Consider the following 22,757-nt stretch of genomic DNA (forward strand, 5'->3'; position numbering starts at 1 on the left):
TGCTGCCTCTTTTTGCCTTGCCTCAAAGTAGCTGCACAGTTGTTAGCAGGGCTGGATTCATTCCACTTGCGGGTTGTCAAAGAAGTGAGCACTCATGTTTAGTTGGCTGTTCTGCACTGTCCCACGCAATGCTTTGAGGGTTAGCTGCATCTTTGCTACCTCTGCTAGGAATAGTCCCCTGGTCATGCCTGTTTCCTACGCAACTATTTTTTTTTTTAAAAGCCCATATGTTAGCTATCCTACACTGTGTACTTTGCCACAGCATGTGCATGGAAATTGCTGGAATAAGATTGCAATTTCTTCATCCGAAATGCAACCAAACAATTACTATTTTATTACAAGACAATTACACAATCAGTAGGTGCACCTTCCTCGATGCTGCAATTCATAGGTCTGTGTTTTCGCTGGTATGTGCAGTGGAGGGAAGCGCAATGTACGAAAACCTTGTGAGCCAGCTATTAGTCTTGCAAAGGGCCACACCGCATTGTTCATGCTGCTAGGGAACAAAGCCCAAACTAACTTCAAACATGACGTGCCATCATGATTAAATGAACTGTGGAACATGGCTAGTCAAATGTAGGCTGCTGGGACTTTGGAAATCCCTGCATTTTTGTTCACCACAAAGTTCCACAACTTGTTTTTCAAATAAGCAATTCATTACTACAGAGTTCATGCTGGTTCCAAGCTCCAAAAAAAAAAGTCTAGGGTTTTCAAAGACTGCATTTGCCCCCCAAGGATGATCAAACTCGGAGCCCTATCATTAAAACATTTTCCACACACCAAGATTGTAACTTTTATTGCACAAGGCACCTTTACGAATGCAACCATATAAGCTACGTTGCTCTTCATTTGCAGCTTTTGCAGCTCAACACTGTCACCGAAAATGTCTCCAACCATCCAACTCAGAAAACGCTCACTCCAACATCTTTCTTGGGCTGTCAAATCAACTTCACCTAGCCAGTGCCTTTCATATATATGCTTCCAAAAAAGCAGTATGCTCTGCAGAATTCAACTGCTTTTGGTCTGCAGAAAGGATGCTATTGCTCTGTCCATAGCATCACACAGTCCACTGCAATATGCAAGGAATTCCTGTCGAATTTTCTGCCGTTAAATGGCCATTTATATTCAACCCTTGTAACATGCTCCCATGTCCTTTGTTCGCATTTGACTATGTTTCTTTCTACAGTTCACTTGCTGCAACCCTCAAAGATTCACACTGGCCAAGTCAAGTTCGCTCTTTTAGCACAGTTTGAAAATTTGCGAATGACCATGGGGGTTTGTATACATTGCTGTGTATAGGTTGTCACTAGATCAAGTAGCTATACTCGCGCTGACCAATTTGGATAACGGCTGAATTAATTCAGAGGGCAGCAGCAGGAGACGCATATTAAACGAACGTTTCTTGAATCTTCTCACAAAAGCCCAAAAATCACTGGCTGCATCGACAACAGACTATTAATGTGCACACACATTCACAGCGTTATGCAGATTCAGTCACCGACACTAGCCACTTAGCTTAAATCCAGTAATGGGATTCTTCACTCCACAATACATGAATGTTGAAACAAACAAAAAAAAGGGTAGGCAGGAGTGTTCATTCGTGGCTGAAGAACTACCTCAAATGTATGACAAAAGCCTATCCTCAAATTCAGCTCCGATATCAAAACTAACATTAGTTTACAAATCCACTCCTGCTCTCCCAGTTTCTTTGTTACGTCATTAAAAGAAAATGATATACTTTAGTACAAGGCCCCTTAGTTTATTACCACTTGCAAAAAGTAATCAAAGCATTGCAAATTCTTCAAAAATACAACTCAATGCAAGTAATACACTACTCTATTCAACCTGCTACTGTTCAGCTACTCAGTGCAAGCTGGCAATCTGAGCCACTGCTGGCCATTGTGTGCCCAGAATACCACAGCAACTTGCAATCTGACAACCACAGTCCAACCTAACCACCACAAACTTGCACACCATGAATAAAAACAAGGCCACATAATAGGGCAAACACATTTATTCATTACATGTGTTCATCACTTCCTGCTTTCCTGCACAGCGATACCACATGCAGACAAATTCATTCTAGTGCAACTTTAACAGTAATTAATCAGTTGATTGGTCTTCGTCATTCTTTATTTTTTGAACTCAAAAGAATGAAATGATGTAAAAACTCACCATATACTTACCCAATTATGGCCAAGATTTCAGATCCAAAGTCGAGCAGAAGACTTCTCGTTCGCCAAGCTCGAGAGAGAGTTGGAATTCATAGCTCTTCATTGCAAGGCATCGACTTCCAAAAGTGCTAACGCACAAACCATGCGCCACATAACAGATTCACTGCATTCTAGCAATAGCCCATGAAATCTCCAAGAGCCTGGACTAATATAGCAGCAAGGCATTGGAACAGTGGAAGGACTACCTTCTCTTTTGTGACATCCTTATCCACATGAGCACATTGTGATCATTCGAAAAAGATATTCTCTTGACCACCCATTTTCAATTTACTTAGGCAATGAAAAACCCGACCACAGTGGCAAAGCAAAGAGCAGAATCCCACCCACAAGGCAGCAGATCAATATGGACACAAACGTTTCCAGGCCATGCTGATCACAAGTCGCAGAAAATGATTGTAGCTTAATGCTGCTGAGCACGCATTTGTAGAACTATGCAATTTGCCCATTACAGAAAATTTTCCTTCCGCAGAAAGAAATTTCCTGTCCCACATTTCTAAAAGGCTGCTTTGGACCAAGCGCCGCCATTCAATCCAGACAGGCCGAACAGAATCTGCTGCGGAACTACACTCAGCAATGAACCCAGCAGTGCCAGACCCATACTATCTGAGCAACGCCCTCATGAATCGATGGATGTGTGCACAGCAGCAATGTTAACCTTACTTGGCGTCGTCATAATGTGCAGCACTGAATGAGCCGGCCACACACGCATACACACACACACAAAAATTTCCACGACGAAAAAAAAAAACTCAGTGAAGAGACGAACCAGACAATTCCAGTGGACGTCTCAAACTCCGGTCAGATGCACAAAGATGTGCTCTGCTTTCTTGTGTATCCTAAATGGAGTAATGCGCGCAAAAAAAGATTCAATGCAGCATCTTGCAGCACCAACGTACCCTACCAGACACTAGATAGGTGCCTCTAACTTGCCTGTGCATGTTGCATACAAGTGCCACACTATTCCAGACTTGTCTGAACAAAATGCACCAAGAGATTGAAGTAGGAGAAAGAAAGTCCTCTTACAGGGGCTGTGATAAAAAAAAAACGCATTCTGAAACTACTGGAGCAAAACATATATTAAGAGCCTCATAAAATAAAGCCAGATCAATGGAGCTAAACATAACAGCATTATTAGAAACTAAGGTTATTCAAGAAGAGCTAACAATGGGTTTGCACAGCTATTCTAAAACTGCACCAAACACCACTGCTGAATTTCTGAGTGCTAGCAGCTGTCCGCAAACACACCAGCAAAAAGCCACAGCTCGCAGGCGGGAGCCACTCGCGTTTGGCCTGCAAACTAGTCCAACCACTGCCACACTATTTGAAAACGCATGAGACGACCAGCAGGGTTAGTCCAACGATTGATGCGTCGTGAACATTGGACCCCACCGCCACACCATAGGCAAGACACGTCTGAAACAAGAGTTGCACACGGAGACAAAGGAAGCTTTATTCTAGAAGCAACAAGCGTGGTTCAGAGGCAAGTGCTGCCACCTGCCTAGCATACTCTGTAGAGCCCACGTTGCAGCCCACACAATCAAGAGGAACGGCCAGGTGGCTTGTGATTCACAGCTACAGCTGGGGCATGAATCAGAGGCTTCCCTGACCAATGCTGCAGCCAGGCGCCCATGTAAATGTACAAATGAGGATGCTTCCTTCAACACTGCTGCCCTGATGCTAAACAAAAGGAAGAAAAGAAACAAAAAGGGATCACGAGCAGGGATAAAAGTTTACTGTGACTATGCGACTTTTTTGGCAATTACTGCACTATGGGACTTGTGTGGGAAAAAGGAAAAAAAATAGAAAGAATGCCCCATGCACGCCATCCACGGAGGGGAAAAAAAGTGCACAATGGATGATTTCATTGATGTAGCAGTGCAATGTCACGAGACTTGTTGACTTATGAGCTACCAAACAATTCCTTCTCACTTTTCTCTGGCAAACTCAAGTGCTCATTAATCAAATAGCTGGAATTTGCGACCACTGGGAGGAGAAAAAAAAATTTAACAAGGACACCATAAGCTGAGTTTTCCACTTTATAAAGAAAGCTGTGACGATGTTAACAACAACAAAAAAAAAATGACAGGTCTAAAACCAGAAATGAGTTCCATACTTTCACGCCCTTGACTGAAAATGATAATGTGCTCGGAATACAAACAAGAGATGTGTAGATAAAAGGAAGACGGAACCATTCCCCCTCACAGCATGTGCGGCCGGATGCACTGCCAATCGCACGCCCAGCACTGGAACCAGCCATCTCGTTTCAATGGAGGACAGCTGTGGAATGGAGGAGATGGAGCCATCCGTGAGCAGATTTATGTGGAAGGATGACGGCACACAGGATGTGGACGCCCAGTTGACAGTGAAAGGACACAGGAAAAAAAAAAAGACAGGAGCCCATGGAAAGGAAGACAGGAGGAAACCAGGAGGTCTGACGATGACAAAGGACGCAACCACGATGCTCAGTAGAGGCGTACGTCGATCTGACGGTTCTCGATGCGGATGCCATTCATCATATCTGCAGTAAGGTGAAGTCAAGGCAAACAGAACAGCACACTAAACGCAATCACATAAGATTTACTATACTGCATGATTCTTAAATTGTGAGAAATATTGACATTAAGCAGGTTTTCAAATTTTTCATACAGCAAGCGAATGGAAAATACTCGCATCGTGAAGTCGCGAAGGCTGCACCGAACCGCAACGGATTATGCAGTTGGCAGCAGGCTGCTAGCTCAAACTGTCTGATAAAATCGACAGGGTTAGTTTTTACAGTGTCAAAAATTTGCAAATACCCGCGATTAAAGAAATTTGTATCAAGTTATATGCAGGCAATCCAGGACATAACGAACTTACAGGGAACACGAATCAGCTCAATACACTGGCAATCCTGCACATAACATGTGGCAACTGCTCGCTGGGTGTCGCTAGGTGAAGCTAGCCTCACATTGAAGCCACGGTGGGCAATGCCTCTAACGTAATTAGAATTTGCGACCACTAGGAGGGAGAAAAAATGTGTTGCACTGGAATCACACATGCCAAAGCAAGGATGAGGCGTCTACGACATGACCATGGAAGTATGACAGCAGAAAGACATCACCCTACCTGACGAGTTTTCTTGCCGAGGGCCAAGAATATGAAAACTAAAACGTGCACTGCCATTCTTAGAGCAGCAGCAAAGCATTCACAAAAAAAGGATACCAACAGCACGCAGGGCATCCCGCTCGGAGTTGAAACGCACAACTGCGGTACCACGTCCTTTCATGTCAGTGTACCGCACGCTCCCTGCATCAAAAACCAAAGGAGGACCTCGAACCTGGCTGCTTGCTGCGAGGGGCTTGAAGAAAAAAAGACCAAGGCGCTGCCTCAGCATGGGGTGTCTTTATGGCCAGCTTCAGACAGGTCAGCATGGTGGGTGTTTATACAAGCGCCGCTCTGCGTACAGCCTGCCAGCCTTCCACCCTTGAACGCTAGCAATGAGGCTTCTTGGACAAGGTGAGCAATCTTTGGGCGCCCTAAATACGCGAAGCCCCTTCGCCACCCTATCTCATTAGAAATTCCCGGCATCACCACTCACACTCCAGTCTACCAAATATCATTCGCCCGTTTCATGGCTGGCATTGAAGCACCATTGCCTGCGGGGGGTGCTGGGAATTGCCTACTGCCACATACTAGGCTGCAACCTCGTTACACAGCAAGTGCTGATGAGAACGGCCAAGCTACTGAAGAAGAAACAGCCTCTGCAGCCCCTGACCAAGTTTCCCTTCCCTCGTCATCTGCACTCTCTTAGAGACCACAAGTTACCCGCTCCGCATAGTGCATGCCCTTTCGAAGTCCTCTTCCTATCACCACTCGCTAGGGAGACGCTTCCAAGAAAAGCAGAATGCAGGCGAGACCAGTTCTGTGCAGCCTTTGCCTTCTCCAGCGACTATAAGAAGGCAGAGGCACAAAAACATTCAATTCCGTCGAAACATTACTATCTCGACATTCCCTGCATCATTCTTATTACAAATACCTGTGTATTTGGCAACAGGTGCGTTTATTGCTTGGCCTTCCCCAAAACCAAGTAGGGTGCTCTCCCTGCCTTCCTATGGGTACAGCCACGAACGACCCCACAAAGGCAAGCGCGGTTGCAATGTGCTAAATTTGGATAAGGTCCACATGCTTCAAAAGTGATCATATCCAGCCAGCTAACTCAGAGTACTCCCCCAGTGTTCCTGTGGTTGTTTTGTGCCCTCGGCTCTTGTATAAAACTTTTGTGAGCACTGCAGTATGACAAGATGTGCCTGACAAAAGCACAGCTCATGAAGGTTTATGTGCTCCATTCAATATATCAAATACGTTAGCCAATGAGAGCTCCGATGCAGGCAGCGAACACCCGATTAAAATGGGTTTCCCGGGCAGAACCACTGTACATTGATTTAGACTCCGCAAAGTCCGAAATATCGGTCGTGAAAATGTACACGTTCCTATGAGGTGCGCGACGGTTCCTCAGCGAAGTCCGAAATATCGCGCTAGTCCGAATTATTGGAGTCCAAAATATCGGTCGGCTACTGTAATCGTTATTCCTGTTGCACTTCTGCGCAGCTGTAAAATGAAAACAAAAAAAAAGCCTCCCCAGTGAAACCCTGAATATACAAAGGCAAAAAAAAAAAAAATGAGTGACAGCACTTTCACATGGGCTGAAGAGAAGCTCACCCAACAGCAGACCTGCCCACAGACAGCGAGATGCACATAACATGACTGGCCTTTAACAGTACCACTCTGAAGCAGCGTCATTTTGTGTGCAACTGTTTTCCACTAAATATTTGTAGCCTTCACGGCACTACAAGCAGAGAAACTGCACAGACAAAACAAGGGTAATGATGTTTGAAAACTGTACCTCACACAGTGCTACATAATAAACAGCAAATGTCAGGCAGTATTTCACACCCTGAAGCAACATACCTAGCTATCAAGTTAAGAGTAAGCTCTCCTGTCCTTTTAGGCACTAGATCAGTACTGAACATTCATACACAGAATATGAGCAACTGTACAGGCTAGGAAATAAAAAGCACAAGCAGAAATTACACTGTCATTAGGGATAACCAAATCCAATTCCACACCTTCTCAGATGTTGCACAGGCAATTTCGGTTGGTTGGTTTATGGGGTTTAACGTCCCAAAGCGACTAAGGCTATGAGAGATGCTGTAGTGGAGGGCTCCGGAAATTTCGACCACCTGGGGTTCTTTAACGTGCACTTACATCGATCCAGACCGAGTCAAGATTGAAGTTAATGCAGATCCAGCGTTTCTATACGAAACACAACCAAGGTATTCAAACTGGATCAAGAAGGTGCCTCTACAACCCACATGCTCAGAAAGAAAAATTTTAAAAAAGGAATAAATTTTTTAAGTAAATTTCATCAGTGAGGCTTGATTTACTCATTAAAAAGCCATTCATCTGCTAAAACTTACATAACTACAGGCGCATGAGGTGCCACGTGGCACTTTGCATACCAACTCATTGATCAAGATCCAAGTGGGAACATGAGGCAACATTGCACATCCTTATCTTTTGAGATTGGACAGTCAAAATCAAAAGTGCCCATTTAGTAGTAATATTAAGTGTTCAGCACTAAAGTTTCATTCAATTATCTAACTACTCAACTTAAATCTTATCGGTAAAACTCCCTTAACTACAGTGAAGGTTGAATACGTCTAACAGATCACAGAACTTACCGACGTCCCTGAATCGGTCACGCAGGTTCTGCCAGCTGTAGCCCATGGGAAGCTGCAGAAGATGGCCAAAGCTGTATCAGTATGGTTCTAGGTCAAGCAGCAATAACAACTGCACTGCTGCTGCCTCAAGATGTACACTTTCATGAAATTTCTATCCTACAATAGAGCAATGGCGTATATGTTTCAGGCAAAGTAAAACCTTGCTGATATGTTCCAGTCACTGTGCTCAAAATCTTGGGCACGGAGTTGCACTGTTATTCTTCTGGTTAATGTGCTCCTGGATAATGTAATTTCCTGGCAACTATGTCTAAAATTTTGACAAATTCTGGCTGTGTAATACACGCAGCGACCAAGCACAAATGCACAAATATACGAGTGGGTTGAACCTGGGGGCACGCGACAAGCTGGAAAGCATCACCACCCACCCACTGCAGTCGCTTCTCTGCAGTGTCTAAGTGCATAAGTGTGAAGCATCCAAAACGACACCATAGTACAACACTAGCATCCAAAAATGATGCCACCTGCGTTTCTTCGCAGTGCCTGTAAGGGCGAGGAAAGCATTCAAAAGCATGACACACTTACATACAAGCGGCACAGGTCTTGGGAACGCGGCATGAAAAGCAAAGACTGCGACAGTCAGCGACCACCGTGGCTTCACCACAGTGGGTTCGTGCTAGGAGGAGAAGCATTTGGAATTAAGGAAGCAATTTTCACCACTTTTGCCATTGCTGTTGATGCACCATACATGTTGCAATGTTTCGTCTGCACTAGATGCAACATTAATGCAGACTGAATTCTGCGAGGTGTTCAGACCTTGTGCCAAGAAATGCCAATCAATATTATCACGAAGTGAAAATGGCAAGAAATGCCTTTATACCTTATTCAACAGTAACAATTATCAAAATCTTCATTGCTTTGGATACTTGGACATCTCGTCTCGTTTTTTTTTGTCAATTTCTTTTTTAATGCATCCAAGAGGTTCTAGAGTAAGTGATGAAGCCAGATACATGCTGGTATCTTCTACATAGTGTTGAAAAAGTTTTCTTTCATGCAGTAAAGCAGGTTTTGCATTCACCGCATGGCAAACTGACCATGCACCCTGGCATAGCATGACACAGCTGGCTTGCCAACTCTTCAGAATATGGATGCTACCAAGCAATTGCTGAAGTAGATTGTCCATTCACCTTGAAAAGCCACCACGGGCATGTGAATGACATTAAAATTCTTGCTGACCACATGTAAGATAGTTAACTAGCAGTCACTTCTTCCAGTATTTGCGTGCCCCTTTTGCTAAGCACACAAAGAAGCCAAGGGCATGAAACCTGTCATATACAGTAAAAGAATTCCACAAGGACGCTAAGCCAGTTTGAGTCAACCGAAATTCTAACACAATGAGTAAAAATGGACAGATTTGGAACCTGTAGGGCATGAAGTACGTTTCTTGGACAAAAAAAAGTCTGTGATCACCTTCTGCTATTTCTTTTGAAAGCTACAGTTGACACTACCTACCAGCGTGGAAGTGCAATGCAGGGAGTTCTCTTCCCCTTCTTCAAGGCTGACGAGAGAGCGCGTCTAAGATGAATATGAACAATATGAACACAGTGACCACTCACGTTTTGGACGAGGATGGCATCTGAAGAGCGAGGACTCCTATAGCCAGCATCACCACCACCCAGATGCCGGTCATAATCCAGGCCCCCGCCATTGCCGGCACCCAGGCCGGAGGATCCACCACCCAGGCCCCCAGAGAGGCCACCCATGAGACCCGTGGGTGAAGCCATGGCACCCCCCATGAGGCTGCCCGAGCCCAGCATCGAGCGCTCTGAGAGGCCTCCCAGGCCCCCTGCAGACCCCATGCCAAGGCCGGCACCTGCGGCACCCAGGCCCCCAGCGCCTGCAGCCCCAAGGCCACCAGCACCACCAAGGCCCATGGCTCCGACTCCGCCGACACCACCCAGACCACCAAGGCCCATGCCGGCTGCCACTGGGTTCACACCACCACCACCCATGGGCATGCCCCCAACTGGGCCGCTCATGTTCATCTGGGCCATCTGAGCCGCTGCACAAGAAACACAGATTGGTCACAAAAATAAGCACGATAGCACACACGCATTACAAAGATATACTCCTTGCAATTATGGCTGGATTTTTATGAGTGCAGAGTAAATGAGCACTGCAGCATTTCACTTCTGTAAAAAAGCAGTGGCAACCTGTGTGGCTAATCTATGCAGTGCCTCAGACGAATGAGAGTTGGCCTTTATTCTCTTTTGTTTGCAGGTGATGTAGTGTTAAAGCTACAGGCACAGCAGAGAACCTTTCTTCATGGCAGCCATGTTTAAGACTATGAATCCAATATGACACTCTACCAAGTCAGAAAACGGAGCAAGTTTCAGCAAGGCGGCGCTCTTACCACTCATCTGGAGAGGGTTCCCACCAGCTCCAAGACCCTTGCCGATTCCTTGAAGGCCAGCTGCAGAATGAAATGACAGAAACCAGTCAGAACTCAATTCAGTGATATCTAGTTAGCCTTGGTGCCACGAAAATATGCCATAACGTTTCTCCCCCATTTCAGTTTTATTTTTGACACAAGCAGAATTTTGGAGGAGCGATGTCTCCAGTTTTATATCAGCTATTACTATAATTCCTTTTGTGATGAAAGGCAAATGCACAGGTTCGCATAATAGGTGCACCCCCAGTTTGATCGCGAGAAACCAGATTTTTCCTTTTTTTTTTCGCGCATAATAGGTGCACCCTGACTTGGCACTGTGATCAATACTGTATTTACACGATTCCAAACCTATGAGAAATGGCATAGTGGAGGGCTCCGGATAATTTTCACCACTTGGGGTTTTTTAATGTGCACTGATATTGCACAGTACATGGTCTTCTAGCATTTCGCCTAGCATCTGAGCACCATAACCACAGAGGCAGCTAGTGATAGGTTTTCAAGTTGCTACTTAAGAAACGGATATACGAACTATTCTTCTGATTTCTTCCGAACATAATTCAACTTCTGTGATAGGCAGAACGATAATTTTACCTTTATTGCATTTCTTGATGTGAAGACAAACCAATGGCATGCATTTCTGCAAGTCGCCTACAGCAAACGCTCATAAATTCTCTCTCCAAAAGACTTGCATAACATATTGCATGCAATAAGTGCACAAGGACTTGCTTTACAAGAAATTAAATGATTGGTTTAGTTTTAGGAAATTTCGACCACCTGTGGTTCTTTAATGTGCACTGACATCGCACAGCACACGGGCCTCAAGAATTTCGCCTTCAAGAAATTCAGCCGCCGCGGCCAGGATCGAACCTGCATCTTTCGGGTCAGCAGCCGAGCGCCGTAACCACTGAGCCACCGCGGCGGGGCGAAATTAAATGACATACAGCAGAACCTCTATTATACGACTTTCAGGGGACTGTGGGAAACTGTTGTATAATCGAAAAAGCTCACACAAGCAACACATTTGCATATTAAATGAGTCTACTACTCTGGCTTTAAAAAATTAAGTTCTTTTTTCCCAAGTAATACCGTATTTACTCGCATAATGATCGCACTTTTTTTTTTCAAAAAATTGACGCAAATTTAGGGGTCGATCATTACGCGGGGTAAATTTTTTACAAAAAATTTCCGAGCACCGTAAACGCAAACAAGTCACAGGCAGACAACCCTTATGACACGGGCACGCTACCCGCGGTTACACAGCTAAACGCGGTTATCGTGAACAGAGCTCAGCAATCTCGGCTTACGTTGTTAACTGAGAAAGTAGAGTGCGAAAAGCGCAACAGCTGGCCCGCTTCAAGAACGTACTTTCTTCGCACTAAATCACATTCCAAAAGCAACGCATCAAAATAGGCAGTGTGTATAGTACTGCGCAACGGCGCTTTTATGCGACCTTCGATCTCGTCCGATTGCGCGGCAACAGCGTACAACAGCAACGTCCGGCGGCGGCGGTCAAGCTACGCATTTTACCGCCATTACACCGAAAAATGTCCGGTCCCTGCCATATCGTTGATATACACTTAGGCGACACGTTCGCAATGCTCGGAGCACTCGATTCTGCGCGCTTACTGCAATGGTGCCACCCGCGAGCGCGGCGAACGACGGCGCTCTGCACTCCCTAGTCGTCGCTAGACCTAACTTGTTTCGTATCGAAGCCACAGTGGACAGCGCTTTTGAATTGACCAACGCTATAATGAATGTTCTACTTATGGCACTGCCTTACTAACAACCTCATTGTTTCATATTAAAAGAAAAATATACGATCGATTTCAGCGACGCTTTCACAGCGGAGCTGGCCAAGCAGATCGAGTCACTCGCGCTGCAATGGTGGCGAACGTAAAACTAGCTTGTATCGTAGTTATACTCCTACCAGCAACTCGGTACAGGCCCGCGATCCTCGAGGAGGATTCATTTTTGACGTTACCGTATCCCAGGGCTTATTATTTACGATAACAATAAAGTTTAGCCGGATCACCGCGCCACTTCGTTCGTTGCACCGCAACCCAGAACGGTGGCGAGACTTAAGACACGTGGCAATTCATATTTACTAGTGTGGCATGCACTATACAAAAGCAAAAATACACTACATTATGGGGACAGAAAACGCTATCAACACAGCAGGATAAATTATCTGCCAGGAGACAACTAACTAGAAAAAAATAAGGCTCCACTGAAGAGTTATGACTATCAGCAAACATCATTCCATTGGAAAATAAGTTGGCTCTAGCCAACTCATACTCTGTAACTTGCAAACTTTAGCTAATCAGGAACAAGTATTGCTGGTGATGCACACGCACAATGGCACATATCGGCTAACAGCGCATCTACTATTCCCGTCAAATTCCTGCACACAGGCAAAAAGTGCAAGGCATCTCATGCCAATAAACAGAACAGCAACATACTAGGAAGCTTGGCTGGAAGTCCGCCGTCAAGATCTTCATTGTACTTGTCCATGCGGACACTCATTGCCCTGTTGTACAACTTCTGGCCATTCAACATTGCTGCAACGTACAGTCAAGGAACACGACACTGACACTGCACACTTAGCTCTTTCAGCCAAGGGAAGAATTGCAAGAAAAGCATGCCAGACTGGGCTGAAAAAAAAGGGATACAGATGGCTTGGACAGCTTCAATGGGATGCTCAAATTCCACAATTCCATGGCCCTTGCTGTTCCCTTCCTTGTCTGTCCGGAGGTCGACATTTGCAACTCGACCAGCAATTCGGAACACCTCTTGCAGTTTCTTTGCAGTCACCTTGTAGTCGAGCTGCAAGCAGAGAAGATAAATTCACCTTGGTGTTTTGAAAAAAGATGAAAGCAAAAGTCTGTTAAAAAGCGGCCACATCTCCTGCACCATTTGCCCACTTGAACCTACCGGGACATATGCAAAGTAAAGAGCAGCACAGAAAAGTTTGATAATGAAAAAAATGTCACTGTAGAATGTCACGCTCCATTAACATCACGGTGCGTTCAGTGATGCCACTAGTAAAATACAATTTGGAGCTATTTTTGGAGCACTAAATTTCCAATCTGGAGCCATCTCGAGCAGAGGAACATCAATTTCGGAGCAGTATGGAGCACTAAAATTTCTAATTTGGAGCGTGTTGGAGCAATAAAACATAGGTTTTGAAGAACTCTGCAGAATGTAGCTATTTCCATATCTTAGGTTGGCAAACAATTCTAGAAAAGTTTGAGTGTGATGTAAAGATGTGCTGCACCATTAGGATTGTTAGTGGCAGAGTCGCACCTCTCTGCAGGTGAGCAGGTACGGAAGTAGAAGAAACGGGACAATGCATATCCTGCCGCCCACATTTGCCTTCGGTGCATTTACCAATCACTCCTCGTGCTATCACACCAGTTTCTCTGCCAGCGCACGGCTGGATCTGAGGCAAGACCTACCCAAGGTCACATATCCAATGTGGCTCTTTCAAGCAAGCTTCTCCGCCTAACACAAACATCAAGCACAGCCACTTTCTAAGCGCAACAAAACCTTACAGACGCAGACAATCCAAGCATGCAACACTTACGTTGGCCACAAACACTCTGTTTGAGAGGGGTCCGACAATTCCCAGGGAGTCAAGGAACTGGGGGCTCAAGCCATAAGTGTTGAACCCAACACCACCGCCGCCGCCGCCACGACCATAGCCATCCCTGTCACCATCACGTCCGCCCCGGTCATCCATCATAAGCCTATCGCCACCCGATCGACCACGGGGAATCGGACGACCATAGCGGTCACGCTCCACATCAAAATCCTGAAAAATAAAGTGTGAAAACAAGGCAGAAAAACTTTCAAATGTGCTGTTTAAGAAATGACACTGGGACAAAACCGCAAAATCTATTAAAAACATTTGGCATTGCAATATATCAAAAACAGTAGCTCATTGACTAATTAAGCACCAAAAAACTTTCCCCGAAAACAGCACAGAAGGGAGTTCAAAAAATGTTTTTCTGAGCGTAGGTAGCCAAAAAAACTGGCTGCAATCTCTGTGAAAATGCGAGATTGCCCAAAAGTTTTTTGACCAAACGGACCAGCTTGCAAAAATAGCACGACAAAGACTTCAGGGATTTTCATGTGGTTTGTTGCATCATGTTCCTTGATAAATTCATTTTAACAGCGACATTCCTGTATTTGTAAATTACTTTCTCATTTTTCACTTTGTCACTTATTTGACATGATGATAATGGGTGCTTTATGCAAGCGTGGATACAACATTCGGTGTAGAAAAAAACCAGGCTATTAAAAATACTAGAAGAATGTCACTGCATCAACCATTCCTTTGGGTAAACTTAAGAGTGACTGTAGGTTCCTATCAAGCTTTGTTGTCACACCAGGCTTTCTGCAAGTTTGGTGCTCAATCGAACTCGCAAGTGAAAGATCGAAGAGTTCGATATAACAAGTACTTCAATATAAGAGTAGCAGCAAATTTAACAACGGACAAACACCAAACTGACTTGTTTTTATGCACTCTTTTGCAACGGATCAGCCCCTTTCAATGATCCTTCAAACTAAAAAAAAAAAAATGGAACAGAAAGTTAGGGCGGAGCCCCCCACCCGTTTCAGCATTCCTGAATATCTGTATCCCAAAGTCAAAGGAACAGCTACAGGGGCATGTCATAGTGAAGGTCTCTTAATTAGCTTCAACCACACAAGGCTAACGTGCGTAACAGTTCCAGCAGTATACGGGCATCTCGCCATTTCACGTCCACCAAAATGCAGCCACCCAACTAGGTTCCAAAACGGTGGCACTGTGCCCATAATGGTCACACAGCCACAACCCAGGCACAATGCTAGAGGGGCCTTGCTCAATGCATGCACGGAACGGAATGCAGCTTTACCTCCTTGACCACCAGGAAGCGGCCCTTCATTTCATATCTGTGCAGCACCTCAATGGCCTTGGGCACGGAGGCTTTGTCCTTGAGTTCCACAATCCTGCAGAAGAGGGCATTTTTAACATCACTCAATGCAAGCTCCGCAGTAGACACCACGACAATTGCAATTCAAGATGGATACTGCCCAGGCTGTTAGTCAACAAGTACCTCAAAATAAATGCTGGCTGCAGTAAAAAGCAAATAGAACTAATTCAGGGGGACAAATAAGCTCCGCTTTAAGGGTAAGACCATAGAGGAAGAAATTTCGCAAAGAGCATACACTTCGCAAAAACTGGCCCCAGGAAATGCATCATGGCTGAGCTTATCCACCCTCTGTTTAATGGCGCCACCAGCGTAGGCGTATGCACACACAGACGACGGTGCAGAACGAAGCTAGGAGATGGTTGTCTGCACGTGTGAGCATGCGGTGTCTTTGTTAGTGTGCACAGACTATGCGTGTTTTTGAGTCTCTCTTGGGCTTCAGCACAGAACTCCTGCGGTTTGTGACAATGGTAAGGAGAGAATTTTTTTTTTTTTTTTTTGCCGAACTGCGCTGCATTTCACACACTTCAGGCTGACCATGCAGGCCAATGTCTTGAATTGCGCAGTTCGTGAACGGACGCACACACTTTTGTGCCCTGAAGGCTGTTGTGGCGAGGTTCGTAAAAGAACTAAGGCCGTGTTCGTAATTTTGCTGCTTCACCCAGTCCCGTGGCGGCTAGCCGCTCTGCCAGCGGCGGAGTAATACGTAGTAGTCCGTAGCAGCAAATAGTCCGCGCGTATTTTTATTTCTGCGGGGTTATTTTGTGGCTATATTATCTGCGAATGAAACTATTTATTTATGGAAACCTAAAAAACAAAATAAAGCGAAAGCAAAGCCTCGACGGAGCTGGCTGAAAGGAACTTCACGCGTTGGTCGACTCCGCCCATCGTACGAGGCAGAATTAAAAAAAAAAGGGCGGGAGCCGGACGTTAATTCGATTTAATTAGGGAAATCGGCCATACAGGGCAATAAGTTGCAGTTTCTAAGAATGCTTGGAACGTGTAGATCGAGTTCCCGCGGCAAAAAGACAAGTTCAGAATCCTCTTCAGTGCACCTTTAACAATGGACGTACAAGAAGCCCAGAATGAGCTTACCAATGTGCCAAATGCCAACATCAGCTGTATTGGTTTGTTTTCGTGTTTATGTGGAGCAAAATATGAATTTCACAAAGCACATGGTGTCTTTTCTGCAATGCCACTGCTTGTAAGAGGTTGCACATGGCTATGTTAATTGCCAGTCAAGAGCACCCGGAATCTAGTTTAAACAGAGCAACAGGAGACCATACAGAAAAGAGATGATGCGTCACCAGGGTGCAGCACAAGCTAGCATGTCATAATGACATCTGAGTCACGCTGCGACCTTACAGTCACAATTTAAATGCTGTTTTAATCAATTTCAGTTCCATGTGATGTCACAAACCCTGTAGACAAATGTGACCTCAATTGGTGTAGGTAGTCATGTGGTCATTTTTGGTGCAACGTCATGCTCATGAACTGATCCAGAGTCTGTGACGTCACATTGCCATCAACCAATGAGAATTTTATTCTCACACCTCAGAGGCTGCCGCTGAACGTGCACTCTCAGGCCCATTTCACATGCTGCGAATTTCACCGCACCAACACTTATGAATTCGGTGCCGCTGCTTTCATTTCATTTCATTTTAATACCTTAAATACCCACTGGGGGTATTACATAAGGGGTGGGTACAAACAGTCAAATGAACAAGTGTTATGTTGAAAAATGGTTGGTAACAGCTTCAGCGAATGTGGATGGGCATGAGATGGTAGCGATGTCATTGGAGAGGTCGTTCCAGTCTACAGAAACACGGTGAAAAAAAGAAGCGGCACAGGTAACAGTACGGGTACGTGGGCGAAACACTTGGAAAGGATGACGAATGTGGTGGGATGTGCCGGCTGGTGGGGCAATGTAGGTAGCGCAGCGCAGCGAACTATGGAAAAATTTATGGTATAGGCAGAGGCTAGAAATACGACAATGAAGTGAAAGGGGCGCTAAACTTGATTCCGCTTTTACAGATGTCACACTGATGTCGTACGAATAGCAGGAATGAATGAATCTGGCTGCTCTGTTTTGAAGTGACTCGAGCGCATTGATAAGGTAAAGCTGATGCCAAAACGCCATTTCCGCACAGTCCTTTCACATGAAATGCATAACCTGTGAATTCAGTCAGAGCAACACGCAGGGCTGCATAATGTTTGCATAGCATGATGATGATGCTGGGCTTTTTTGGCACAAGGACATCTATGTTTGCATGCTGTTGCATGCTTTCGATCCATACACCTTCTTAATCCTTCAGGAGTATCACCGCCTCAAAAAAACTAATACACTCCTCGCTATGCATCCAGAGTGACGTGACTGTCAAGACAACCATAGCTCGCCAAAGCCAATCCAATCCCAGCCTGACGAGGAGCCAAGCACAGAATGCTCCCCACTGGTCAGTCGCACAGCAAACACATCGATGCAGCGAATGGATTCCAACCAGACAGAAATTATTCACAAGCTGTCTGCGCCTAGATTGGCGGCCCTCTCCAGCCGCAGACCAAACGAATTCGCAGCGTCGGACAGTGAAATTCATGGCATGTGAAATGGACCTAACACTAACGCATTCAAAGGCACAGGACGAGCCTTCCAAGCTCAATAACTAGTCCACAATGGAGACTCGTCAGATAGAAACAAAAAGCACCTTCTCCAAAGTACTCACCCACAACCGCGAAATTTGCCGTTCTCATCTTCAAACAGCTCGACATAAGACACATCCCCAACTGTAAAAGAAAGGACCAATTCAGTTAGCAGCCAACCAGAACTACATGATTTATCATGGGTTGAACAGCCATTTTAACAAACATTTGGCCCAGTGAACTATAGTAGGATACAAGTAAAAAAAAAATAGCTGATAACTGGCCATGGCCAGCGTATCTTTTATTGCTCCGCTGATCAACCACAACAATAAACGAAATCAGCTTTTTAATGTTTGACTATGTGAAACAAGCCAGAGGCATCAAAATTCTTGGGATATAATTTTGTATCGGGATTAGCTTCTTGATTATGTAAACAAAAACTCTTTCAGAACGGGCTACTTTTCTTTTTTTCGTGCGTGTGGAGGAATTCTGTGTGGCGGTCTTGAATGCGGGTGGAGTTTCACTGCACACTTAATGGGAGACCCGGGTCCTTAGGGACAAAAAATTGCGAAAAAAAAAAATCAATTTTTCAATATTCCCATTTAGATAAGGGAGGTTCTTTTCCATTTTGGGGGCCGAGACTCGACAATTCCAAAACCAGCAGCCATAATGCATTCCCTTTGGTCTCGTTTCAAAGAGCAGTTCTTTGGCTGTCTTTTAGGCCAGAGCAGAATCATGAGCGCCGCTTCAAAGCCAAGAAAAATACCAGAACAAAAACTCGATACCGCCTTACAAGCAGCTGCCCGATGCCAAATCCAGAGCCTTTTTACTGGCTCGCGCCACGATACCAGACAGTGCGACGTGGCCACAAGTCATGCCGTGAACGAATACAACTTGCAGTCTTCATAAAACGTGTACCAGACAGCTAGCGTCTTTAATCAGTTCTGCCAGTGAGGCAGACATTGCACTGTCATACACAGAATGCCAAACCTCAGCATTCACCACTACACAATTTGCTGGACAGGCAGACAGCCAGAGCCACATAGTCTCAAGCCAACAGCTAGCAGTGCAACACTCCTCCAGAGAGAACTAAGAGCCGACTGTTTGGCCAAGCATTACAATGCCACTTGAACACAGCTAATTTAAAGCAATGATGATCCCTTTCTCCAAATTATTTTAACACATGCAGTTTTACGACTATCCTTCAACAAACTGCAGCACACACCTTTGTCCCGGAACAGGTCCTTGATGTCTGTCCACTTGCAGTCGAAAGGCACATTGGCAACGTACACACGTCGGTCTGATGGTGCGCGAGACCTCCTTTCTGGACGTGCATCTGATCTCCTGCGGTTGCGGCTTGAATCACGGTCCCTGTCATAGTCTACTGGAGACCGGGACCGCGACCTGTAGTAACCTCTGAAACAAAAGCCACAAAATTGAATGGTGGGACAGTTGATGCAACAGCATAGAAGCTGCTGGACATCCAGTGTAGACACCCAATTTTGGTGGCATGTTTTCTTCTGTAGAATGATGCGGAAGACGCCACTGTGCATGAATCAACATGTGGTGTATTTGCCCATGACCGCTAAATAATTCATAATCGAAATTTTCTTCCACAATGTTTTGTTCTCAACAGGTGAACAATGGCTGTAACTTCAAAGTATGGTTATATGTCACGTGAGGCATGGAAAAACTGCGATACAATCGCTGCTTCATCGTTTTGATTCACTAGAGAGCTGAAGCCGGGCTTCCTCAAGAGCTAGAATGACAACGAATGTGGAAGCAGCGATTATAATCCAGTTTTTTCATGCTTCACGTAACCTAAAACCACACCTTGACATCACAGTCATCGTTTGGCTGTTGAAACCAAAACCGAAACAGCACGAGAAAGAAATTAGGTTATAAATTATTTGGCGGTCGTAGAATACCATGTGGTAATCCATGTATAGTAATGGCTTACACATAATTACAAAACAAGAAAAACACACCCACAAGTTAGGTGTCTATACTCCTTTAAAGGAGCTAAATTGTGTTGTCATGAACCCCTGAGCCAAATAATACACTTCTACACACAGCAAGAACCTACAATCGTGTGCAAAAGTTGGCGAGTCCACTTTATGCTCGCACCCGCCTCCATCACGCACGCCACTGTGTAATTCTGGCTTTCGCCAACGACGAAGGGCAGAAAGTTCAAAAAGGAATTGTTATATTATGCCGGCACTACTATGCCACATCAAGCAAAGAGGATAAGATGTCTCTCACAACAACGCCATTGCCGCAGAATTGGAGCCTTAGAGCTATCGCTTTAAAACTGATATAACTGCTTACACATAATTTTAATTATGAACAACGCTTACACCAGCCTGCTGCAAGAGCTCGAATGACAACAAATGAAGTATCAATGGTCTTATCGCAGTTTTTTCCATGCTTCTTATGACCTAAACCCACCTTACGCGCCACAGCCATAATTCAGTTGAAACCGAAACAGCAAAAAAGAAAATCAATTATGAATTACTTAGCGGTCGTAGGCAAATACCACGTAGTTATCCAGGTATTCTCACGTCTTAAGCACCATTACAGAGGAGAAAACATTCAACTAAAATACCTTTCATGTTTCTACAGAGCAAAAAAAAAAAACACACTAGAAGGTGGAGCACTGTTACAGGAAAACCAGGTAAATGTGGAGACACTAAATCCCCTCAAGAATTTGGTAACCATAGCAACCAAACAAAGCCTATAACATTGCAGCCAGTGACCGCTTTTCACTATTCTCGGGTTCTGGGGGGATTAACAGTGCCGGGCACTGACTACTTGCTCGCGCACATAGTACTAGAGGCTAGGAATCCTCAGCCCTGCCAAGAATGTCGAATGCCTCGAACTTGTGCGCCAGATGCCCATCTGTGGTTTAAGCTGTTGCGTGCTAACACGATAAAGCGATGTGCGCGAGTTAGTTAACAGAAATGCAAAATATATCGGGCTGTACACACGGGCACAGCCGCGGGAGGCGCTGAACTGGCCTTGACCTTGGTCTACGGTTTATAAACCTACCAGTAACGTAAAGACCACCGGGTAATCAGTGAAACTGCGCGAACGTGCTCGTGTAAAAGGAAAAAAAACTGGTTCGATACAGCGTCCATCCCCCCCCTCCCCCGATTATTGCTGCCAACCTTTTAATATGCAAGACCACGCTTAGTTCGGTTTTCCGTGAAAACCCGAAAAAGCCGATGTTCGAGCTAGCACCGTGACCTGCGCTTCCTACTCGCTAGAATTCGCGCACCGCAGCCGTCGGCTACGCGGAAGGCGTCATCGACACAAAGCCGAAGAAACGCGACCTTGGAATGCAGAAGCGCAGCTCTTTCTCGGAAACACGGAATCACAAAAGACCGCGAAACAATCATTTTATTCGACTCGCTTTCATACAGACGAAAGAGATTTATGATCCAGGCCTGGGCGCATAAAGCATCCACTCCGAACGCTACACTAACGTCGCGGAGATTTGAGCGACGTCTCGAAAGCTTCAGCTGCAGCGCTTCAACTTCTCAAGAAACGCAGCGGATGCGACACGTCAGCGCTGTTACGTGCGCCGTGTTTGAAGGAAGTCGCGATTGCCCAATTACTTCAAAGTCTGAATTTTGGCATTCACAGCGTCAGCGGATGATAAACAGCGGGGTGCCAACGTGCGCAGATGGCATTAAAATGGCGCCACATCTTTCCATTGTTCCTTAGGGAAACCTTTACGAGAGCCGGCAGAACCGGTTCGAAGCAAGAAAAAAAATCGAAGCGGCTTAAACGCACACCTGAAACGAGAAGTCAACCAGGACACTCAAAAAGGCTTCCAGCGTCAAAAATTATTAGAAAGGTAAGGCTAAGTACTGAATAAATACCGATTCATAGTCGACGCAGCTTCGGTAGGAGCCGGCATGGAACGCGTAGGACTAATGATAGCAAGCCAATGCGCGTGCGCACGAGGCGTCGCATGTTCGCTCACGGCGCCAAGATCGGTGCGAAGCGGCTCATTCGAGTTGAGACGATTAGTTCTGCTTGCGTGTCGTCTGAGCGTCAAAAAGCGTGCAAAAGTGCAAGGTGCATTCATAAACACGGTAGTTTGCAACTATTAGCGCCATCCCCGATATTGCGACATTGCAGTCGCACACAATTCGGGCGCCTTCTAAACAAACGCTAGCGCAGCCACGAACGCGCCGATACTGCCGATACAACCAACAAAGCACTCAGCCACCACAACGTGCCACTCTATCCTACCAGGAATAACTGCTGAATGCAAGAGTTAACAGCTTGCACCATCATTTAAAAGTTGGCTCGGTCACGTTCGATTTAACGGCGCGCACTACAAACCTACAGGCACATATACCGCTTATACGTACCCCTTGCCATTTTCGTCGGCGCCGTTCTGATTCATGCTGTACGCGATGGTGTGAGCTTCCCGAGTAACAATCAATTAAAACTCGGCGCAAAGGATCAGATGCACTCCTAAATTAGTGCGCTTCGACACAGGTGAATCCGACAATCTACAAATGCCGCTGCTAGCGGTTAGCCCACAAGACGCAAGCTACACAAATGCGCAGTTGCGCACTCATTACTTTCTAAAGCAAATACAAAAACCTTGCTTACTTATGTATTATAACAAGAAAAAATACTAAACAAACGAAAACTCAATAAATATTTTCTAAAACAGCGCTTTCGTCGGATTAGAGGAAATGTCCTCAAAAGGTTGAACCTAGCCGAATTT

The 22,757-nt window shown here is 45.3% G+C and overlaps 1 protein-coding gene across 3 annotated transcripts; it reads right to left on the reverse strand.

Annotated features, from left to right (window-relative positions):
* Positions 1-3,659: 3,659 nt before the first annotated feature.
* rump (heterogeneous nuclear ribonucleoprotein rumpelstiltskin) lies at positions 3,660-22,586 on the reverse strand. 3 transcript variants are annotated; one of them, XM_089543821.1, is made up of 12 exons: positions 22,393-22,586; positions 19,236-19,426; positions 18,094-18,154; positions 15,299-15,392; positions 13,987-14,214; positions 13,073-13,226; positions 12,863-12,961; positions 10,365-10,424; positions 9,568-10,013; positions 7,955-8,006; positions 5,436-5,519; positions 3,660-4,752 (listed from the first exon to the last, which is right to left on the reverse strand). In XM_089543821.1, exons 1-12 carry the CDS (start codon positions 22,425-22,427, stop codon positions 4,697-4,699), a joined length of 1,560 nt encoding a protein of 519 aa, XP_089399947.1. In that variant the 5' UTR covers positions 22,428-22,586; the 3' UTR covers positions 3,660-4,696. The 3 variants fall into 3 exon arrangements, 2 of the variants coding, with proteins under 2 accessions (XP_089399947.1, XP_089399946.1); XM_089543820.1 differs by lacking the exon at positions 22,393-22,586 and adding an exon at positions 21,895-22,049; XR_016282954.1 differs by lacking the exon at positions 22,393-22,586 and adding an exon at positions 21,895-22,049 and having other exon boundaries at positions 4,687-4,752; positions 5,436-5,571.
* Positions 22,587-22,757: the final 171 nt, after the last annotated feature.

The sequence above is a fragment of the Amblyomma mixtum genome, chromosome 5, assembly GCF_055824585.1.
Source record: "Amblyomma mixtum isolate Tamu chromosome 5, ASM5582458v1, whole genome shotgun sequence".
NCBI classification, from domain to species: Eukaryota; Metazoa; Arthropoda; class Arachnida; order Ixodida; family Ixodidae; genus Amblyomma; species Amblyomma mixtum.